At 42.6% G+C, this 8504-nt stretch overlaps 1 protein-coding gene across 2 annotated transcripts; it reads right to left on the bottom strand.

The window, feature by feature from the left end:
* Positions 1 to 398: 398 nt before the first annotated feature.
* CTLA4 (cytotoxic T-lymphocyte associated protein 4) lies at positions 399 to 6683 on the bottom strand. Of its 2 annotated transcripts, XM_049615086.1 has the most exons (4): positions 6437 to 6683; positions 3474 to 3821; positions 2918 to 3027; positions 399 to 1619 (listed from the first exon to the last, which is right to left on the bottom strand). In XM_049615086.1, exons 1-4 carry the CDS (start codon positions 6543 to 6545, stop codon positions 1515 to 1517), a joined length of 672 nt encoding a protein of 223 aa, XP_049471043.1. In that variant the 5' UTR covers positions 6546 to 6683; the 3' UTR covers positions 399 to 1514. The 2 variants fall into 2 exon arrangements, with proteins under 2 accessions (XP_049471043.1, XP_049471044.1); XM_049615087.1 differs by lacking the exon at positions 2918 to 3027 and having other exon boundaries at positions 1552 to 1619.
* Between the last annotated feature and the right edge of the window lie 1821 nt (positions 6684 to 8504).

Genomic DNA, 8504 nt, shown 5'->3' on the forward strand with positions numbered 1-8504 from the left:
CAGAGGAGGAGTTCCTTCCAAAAATGACTTGCAGATAATGGTTGATGGACAGCTGACTCATGAAGCATTATTTGCCTTTTTATCAATTTGTTCCCAATATTCCTAATAATGGAGACTTCACTGACAGCTGAATGGATCAATTAAAAATAAACTCAAACAGGGCATCTCAGTGGCTCAGTTTGTTGGGCGTCTGACTTAGGCTCTGGTCATGATCTCACAGTTCGTGAGTTCCAGCCCCACGTCGAGCTCTGTGCTGACAGCTCAGAGCCTGGAGCCTGCTTCAGATTCTATGTCTCCCTCTCTCTCTGCTCCTCCCATGCTCATGCTGCGCGCGCTCTCTCTCTCTCTCTCAAAAATAAAAACATTAAAAAAAACCTGAAACACAATATTCAAATATAAGGAAGATAAAGACAACTCTGGAAAATGACCACCACAGATTTTTATTTAATTAAAAATATTATACATGTTGTTGCATTTTCATGGAAAATAATGAGTTAAAAAACACCAACAGTGTTAGTTTTTAGAAACTTTCATCACCCCGTTCTGCCACCTGCTGCTTTTTTCTGTCCATGGCATGAACCATGTGTTAGGAATTGGGGCCCTTGTGAAACTAGAGCTTCCTAGAAGTTCATACCTACAAGACCCCTGGAGTGAGCCATTTTCTTGAGGTTGGTGTTCTATTGAGTTACATCAGATACACCAGTCTGGACTCCCTTGCAAACCTTTGAAAGGAGCTAACATAAAAGCCCAAAGCACATGTCAACACCAATTCAGCTCAACGTGTCTATAAGAATCAGTTATGACCTCATCCAGTTTCCAAGCCAGTTACCAAGTGACTTTGTATTCTACCTGGTGTATTAGTGTCCTGAGCCCCTCCATAAAACTTCCCCTGAACCCATGGTGGGAAGACACTGCCATATAGTGTTTATATTAAAACCATCAGCAAATACACAAAAGCACATGTGGCCCCCATGCACAATACTATCAAATAAAAAAAATACATATTGGTACAATACAACCTTTGGAATCACTGGCTAAAATATAGCCATGTGAGTATTTTTAAAGTCTTCATGTAATTCCACATTTAAGAAAAATAACAGCACAAAACTTTAACTTGAAAACATCACTTCAGCTATAAACTTCTCATGTGTAAATACAAAGTGTGTACAATATCATCCTCTCCCTAACTCTCTTCCTTTGTATTCTTTGGACAGCACCACCCCCTAACCCATATCCTTCACCTACAACATAAGACTGCATCCCTATATTGCTCCCGAGTGATGCTTTTACTAAAATTGGATCTGATGTGACAGAAACATCCTGGCTCTGTTTTCCTGCACCTTTGCTTCAAATTGTAGTACACTTCATCTGGATTTTGCATCCAGCTTTATATTAAAGAGAGATGAATCCCCCCCCAAAATACACAAATAAGCAACATAGCTGGATAGCAAAAAGTTAGAATTGCCTCAGCTCTTAGAAATTGGACAATGTTCTTCCTTCTTCATAACGGTGTGTCAATTGATGGGAATAAAATAAGGCTGAAATTGCTTTTCACATTCTGGCTCTGTTGGGGGCATTTTCACATAGACCCCTGTAGTAAGAGGGCTTCTTTTCTTTAGCTGCCAAATGCAAAAAAGGAAACAGTAATTATTATTGAGAAATACAGAAGCCATTTCTAGACATAATAGGACTCATCAAATACTGGGTCCCTATCCTGTTGAAAAATGAATGTTCACCACATACAGAATTATAAGCCCCAGAAGATTTTCTTGATTCAGCTATTACAACTCACTTTAGGTAAATAACTCTGTGCTATTGATGTAAAATGGCAATCATTTTCCCTGACTGCAAGAGAGGAGTAAGAGACTTTGAGAAAGCTTTAAAAAGGACACCCAAAATGCCTATGGTGATCGACCACATCTTATCTGTGAGGGGAGGAGCTTGATAAGATAATAAACTTCAGTTACTCTGTTCAAGAGCTGTATTTCTCATATCCACTCCTCATATACTCTTTATAACTTTTTGCCCACAATAGTGCCCATTTTTTATCACCTCCGTAAATTGAGATTCTGTGTCCATGTGGCAGTTTCTAGAAAATGAGGTAAGAAGAATCTACAGCAATTGAACAGGTTGAGTAGAGGATCTTGGAATCCAGTGAGGGGTAAGGGGAGGGAGAGAAGGAGAGGGAGGGGAAGACAGGAAGCCAGGGAGAGAAAGAGAAGCAGGGAAGAGGTTTGTGTTGACAAAAGCAAGCCATAGACAGAGGTAGATGAAAGGAACCACCAAAAAGAAATCCCGATAGGAGGCCTGAATCCATATTTCCATCTCTTCCACCAACACTGCAATAAATAAAACCTTGTATTCTCATTCACTGGTCTAGAGGGGAGAGCAAGACTCTCCATTTGAGCAGACTGGATAACAGGGAGCCCTGGACAGGTATTGGGTGGACAGCTACAGCTTGGACAAGGAAGGCACAAGCAGGGTGGCACCAAGAGATGGCTTCCAGGTGAAGTGGAGTGACATGAAGGGGGAGACTAAAATCCATCCAGTGGTCTTCTATAGCAGCATTTTGTCCAACTTAATCTTACATTTCAGGGTTATGAAGTACAATTGTCTTGAAGATAAAGTGCAAAACAGCTGCCCCGTGTTGTTCAAATGGTTACTCAAACTGAAACCCTGTTCAGAAGCACACAAACATTCAATGTCAAACACACTCATCTGAAATGTTAGTCATCCTGAAACCTCAAAGGCCAATGCCAAGGGTTCTAGCGTGTTCTTTACCACTGCCCTTCCTTTACCACTGTTCTGCATTTATTGCTTCATCTCCAGAAAACTGAACTCAACAGCATCATTCGGTCAGTTGCTATCACTGGAGGCATCCCCACCAGAAGTGTTGTGTTGTCAGCATTGCACTCACCATTTTGCTCAAAGAAACAGCTGTGATAAGGAAGCTATAAAAAAACAATCCTGAACTGACTGCTGCAAGAATCCAGAGGAGGAAGTCAGAATCTGGGCAAGGTTCAGGATCTGCAACAGAAGACAAAGCACAGCTTCCTTGAGACTCTCTTTAAACTTAAGGGCCCTACTCCCCCCCCCCCCAAACCCATTAGTGAAAAAAAAGCTTCCAGACCTTGGTGTCCACCCCTAAGTAAGTCTGACTGCTGGGGGCCACTTCTACAGGAATGTCCTATCAAAGGCCCAAAGTCAAATTTTACAATGCTTATCACTCCAGAGTAAGTGCCCCCAACCTCCAGTAGAAAAAAACACTATCCCCAACCCATTTTAGTTTTAGTCAGAACGCTGTTTGGGTCACCACCCATTAACCAGACTCCCATGCAGTATGCCAAAGAACTCTTAAAGAGAATTTCCATAATCCTAAAAATGAACCACCTGAAGTTGAGGAACAAAACTGTTTTCATGCAAAGAAGACAGCAATGCAAAAGGTGTAAGCTTAGTGATAAGGTTTTGCTCACCGATGACATAAATCTGGGTTCCATTGCCCATGCCTGCATAGTAGGGTGGTGGGTACATGAGCTCCACCTTGCAGATGTAGAGTCCCGTGTCCATGGCCCTCAACCCTTGGATGGTGAGGTTCACTTTGTTTCCGCTGGAGATGCCAGTGCAGGTGGAATCATCTAGGAAGGCCAACTCATTCTCCACTGTGTATGTCGCAGCACAGACTTCAGTCATCTGGCTGCCAGTCTGCCTCAGCACAGTCACTCGGACTTCGGCGGCATTGCCTGAAGACCCATATTCACACACGAAGCTGGCGACACCTCGGCTGCTGGCCAGCACCACTGCAGGCTGGGCCACATGCATCCCTAACAAGGGAAAATTAGAGGGAACTCAGTGAACTCCTGCTCACCCGCGACCAGGCTCAGGCAAAATCTCTGGCTGAGGGAAGTGGATCTTTGATGGACACTCTCCAGCTTCACCTTCCAGTCCTTCCCTCCCTTCAGCCAATACTCTTCATCCCTTCCCTTCTCTCCCCATCCATCCCCTCCATCACTCAGCTGGCTTCCAGCCCATCTCCATGAAGGTGTTTCCTTACAGAACAGAGTTTCTTGAAGGCAGTTGGTTGTAGCAGGAAGAACATTGATGTGACAAACTGAAGGCCAGGCCCTACCATGAAATATACTTGATTTGGGGTGAGTCATGCCTCCCCTGTAGCCTTCATTTTCCTTCACATGTACTAAGAGAGGATTAGGTCAGATGAGAACAGAGTGCCTTCCACCTCTGATATTCTATGGTTATCACAGAACTACAGGAACTTTAATGAGCAGCAGGGGAAATTTTGGAGGTTGAGGTACAGAATTTCACCTTACCTCTCAATGCATACGTCACAAACCTCTGCCTATATTTACCTGGCCAGAGAGGCTGAGCCCCAGGTCACTGCACCGGACGTCACCTTTCCTAGCATTATTATCAGAAGGAGGGACGCTGCTAGATGAAGGAAGCCACAGAGCAGAGGGCACCGGGTCGTTTCCTCTCTAGGTTGAGGCAACCCTGCTATTAACTTCTGTGGGCTTCCCCTGACGCCACCACCACCTCTTCCGCCACTCTCTCCTCCACTTGAACACTCTCGTGCTCCTTTGTTCTTTCTCCCTCTGGCTTCTACAGGATAAAGGAAGCCAGCTCTCCATTCAAAAAGGCTTGCATCGTCTAAAAAAAACTTTAGCTTCATGTCAAACTACCTTCCTGCAACTAACTCAGCCCCTCTCCAGTCGATCATACAAGTGACACTCAACACTTGGATGAACCATGCCACTAATTAATTCTGCTCAAACACTTTGATGCCTTGCATACCATTGACTGCAAAAACAAATGAAATAAGTGGCATTTATGTCCTCTATGATCTAATCCCAACCTATCACTCCAGTCTGAGTTTCCAGGACACCTCTTCCTATGTATAAATGACTCTATAGAAATCGCTCTATCACTAGTCCTTTCTCCCAAGTACCTGAACTGGACAACGTCTGTCCTTACAAGAGAGAACAACATGGTAGCAGCCCTTGCCAGAATTAATCCAGCAGCCCTGGCTGGCTAGATAACAGTCTTCTTCCCCAACCCTCATCTCAGTCTATCAGAGCATCCCCTGAACATCCTCTGAGCATCTTTGGCACTGTTATAAATCCGTCACAGTATTTAATCAAGTTCTATCCTGTATTAAAGGTTTTTTGCGCACTAATTTGCAGCTTCCGCCTTTGGCTTATAACTCCTAGGAGCGGCCATTATAATCTGCCCATATGAGCACCCAATAATCTCTGTTGTATTGATGCTAAGCCTAAAGACCAAGTTTCCTGCCCTCCCCCCAACCCCCAGGCCAATTCCCAATTATCACCAGTAAATCTGGTCACACTCGATTTTTCAGTGGGAGAATCTCAGTAACAGGTAGAGATAAATTTTCTACAAAGTAAAGGTAATTACTTCTAAGAGTATTTAATCTTTACATGTTCAAAACATGTAGAATAAGATAATGTATATAAATATTTCTTATAATATTATTGGTAATAATTTAATTATGGAATACCCTTGAGCATCCAAGATATATCGTACAAACCACATGGTTTCTTAACTGATATGGTCTAGAGAGAGAGAAGGTTGAAATTCAGTGAGAATGCTCATCATTTTATATGTAGCAAACCTAGAATCAACCTGTAAAGAGCTTTATTTCATCTGAAAACTGGGGAATCTGCATCTGAAATCCACAGATAGGTCAGGTGGCAATTAAGTATCTTAGGTTAAACAGACTGATGGTGTTCTTTCTTCTCTTCTTCCTTTTCTTTCTTTCTTTCTCTTTGTGTGTGTGTGTGTGTGTGTGTGTGTGTGTGTGTGTGTGTTATGGTTTCAAACTGCTTTCATTTTTTAAATAATTAGCTAACTAGTTTATAGAATTGACTGAAGACCTTAAGACTTTGAATTGAGTAAAGAAGGCTTAAATTTTAAATAAGCCGATTCATTTATAGAAGTGAATTCGAGGATCTTAAAATCTCAAATTGGGTAGGAAAGAAACTTGATATGTTTTGCTTAAATCAATGTTTTTGAAAAAGGAAAATCTTGAGCTCACCCTGATTCCAAGCTCAAATATATTAAGGCCTGTGGAGATCTTTCCTCTTAACTCACTTAACTTTACAGTAATTTCTTCCAATCATATAGAAGTGTATGAAATTGCTTGTCTCCCAAACCAACTCAGATGTATCTATTAAGCTCCTAGTCAGTGCCTGGGACTCTGCTATGAGCTGTATCTCTGCTCATTTGCTGCTGCCAGCTGTCCCCTTTGCTGTCTTGGAATACAGAGTTATCCAAGCCAGGAGTTTGGAGTTTTACCTTTAGCTTCTGGCTTTGTTATAAATCACTGCCCTTGACTGCTGAAAGAAATGAAACCCAGGTGGGAGAAACACCTCCTCCACCTTCATGCTCCAAAAGCCTCACTCACCTTTGGAGAAGACGGGGATAAAGAGAAGAGAAAACAGAGCAGTGCAGGGCCAGGTCCTAGAAGCCAGGTCCAGCTGAGCCCCATGCCTCCGGAATCCAAAGCAAGCCATGGCTTTATTGGAGCAGTGTTCAGGTCTTCAGGAAGCAGAGTGAAACCTTTCAGGATCCTGAAGCTTTGAAATGTGTTTGAACCCACACAGAATCAAGGACTTTATATAGTTGGCTTTGATCCCAGGTATGTACTATACATGTGCACACACAAGAGGCACCTGAATAGAAAGCCTTTTTGTTTTGGTTTTACGAGAAAGGAAGTCGTGGGTTTAGCTGTTACGTCGAAAAGATAACCTCAAACACTCAAAGTAAAACTGAACAAAACAAGCCAATCCATGGATGGAAAATGCACTCAATTTGAAACTGAAGCTTCTTGCTCACTTTGAGGATAAGTGGAGACTTGGAGAATTTCCTGGAGTGCAGGAGTCTCCCTAAGTCCCAATTATGTCCAATTATCTAGGCATCTTTTACCACCCAAGTCACTTCGTTCACATCTCCAAAACTATGAAGCTGCTGGTTCTGAGCCCTTGACCCAATGACAGCAGTAGTCTGTAGACATTATTAATAAAAGCTCTGTATTCACCATCTCTGGCAAGCTTACAAATAAGAGTTTATTTCTCCAAGCTCCATTGAGCATTTTGTTGAGAGAAAATACCAAAATCACAAGAAATGAATGATTTTGCTTCTGGTTTGCAAATTAGGAAAGAATTCGGGTACTCTCGAAAGCCTTCACAAAGACAAAATAGAGTTGGAGACATTCCAGCAAACATCAGCCAAAATGATCCAAGAGATTCTTCCTTAAGAAGATGGACATTTTTTTTCTGAAGAGAATTTTTCAAGTATAAAATCCAAGAACTGAGGTTAAATATGACTGAAGTTCCTAAATGTATGAAAGCTGTAAACAGTACAAGTGTTCATTCTATAAGAGAATACTAAACATTGGGGCCACCTACCGTAAAACTGATGAGTTTTCATATACTTCAATAACAAAAGAGACATTTATTGAAAACCTATGCCAGTTCCATGGTATGTGCACTTAGATTGAATGGGGACCAGACAAAACACAATTAATGCCTTAAGGGACTTCTAGGAGATTGACATGCAAACAGACAGTTACAGCATGAATAGATGTTTGCCTATTCCAGCCCTTCACGGTTTCCCATTGTCCATATAGCTCAGCACAGCAGAGGAGGCTCTATAGAATATGGACCTAATGCCTCTCTTGTGAGCCTGTCTTCCAGCATTCCCACACATGACCCCTTCTTCCGTTTGTCCTTTCTCCAAAACACCTCTTTTGGGTCTCATCAACTTTATGCGGTTCCAATGCCTATTTTCTCCCAATATCTAATCCTCCTTCTCATCGTCCAGGAGTTAACCAACATGACAGCCTCTCCTGAGGCCTTTTTCTGTACTCCCCTACCACCTTATACAAGCCTTCCAACCCAGCTGAGATGCCAACAGGCAAGAGCAACCTAATGGGCTTTTACTAGGGGCCAGATCCCAGATAGGTCACTGAAGATACAAAAGTGAAAATTGTATGTTCCTGCCCTTGAGGGGAGACACAGCAGAAGGAGTGGGAGATAGTTACACCCGTGATCATGACAGAATAGAGAAATGCTGGAATTGAAGTATCTTGCACAGCCATAGAGGAGCAGAAGCCGTTGGTTCAGCCTGTGGAAGTCAGAAAGGGCTTCTCAGAGAAAGTAAAACCTGAGCTTATTATTGAGGACAAGAGCAAGGGCTGGGTATTGAAACAAAAAGAACAATATGTGCCAAGATTGGAAAGGGCATAAAGCACTCATTATGGCCAGAGGACAAGACAAGTATGGGAATCCACAGTAGGTGGAAGCTGATGCTCTTAGCACTGAGGGTGAATGCACCAAAAAGGAGCAAATTGGCATGGCTGAGTTCACATTTTAGGGAAATTCCTGCTTGCACGGGAGAAAGGATGGGGAGGACAAGTTCAAGAAGAAGTAAGATGTAACCAGGAAAACCAAGAAGGAGGTTATTGCTATACC

The sequence above is a fragment of the Panthera uncia genome (assembly GCF_023721935.1).
Source record: "Panthera uncia isolate 11264 chromosome C1 unlocalized genomic scaffold, Puncia_PCG_1.0 HiC_scaffold_3, whole genome shotgun sequence".
Classification (NCBI taxonomy): domain Eukaryota; kingdom Metazoa; phylum Chordata; class Mammalia; order Carnivora; family Felidae; genus Panthera; species Panthera uncia.

Coding starts and splice junctions, on each gene's coding strand:
- CTLA4 (XM_049615086.1), bottom strand. CDS start 6,545: ATGGCTTGCTTTGGATTCCGGAGGCATGGGGCTCAGCTGGACCTGGCT. Junction 3,822..6,436: donor TATCCCCGTCTTCTCCAAAG/GTGAGTGAGGCT, acceptor TTCCCTTGTTAG/GGATGCATGTGGCCCAGCCT. Junction 3,028..3,473: donor AACCCAGATTTATGTCATCG/GTGAGCAAAACC, acceptor CTTCTGTTGCAG/ATCCTGAACCTTGCCCAGAT.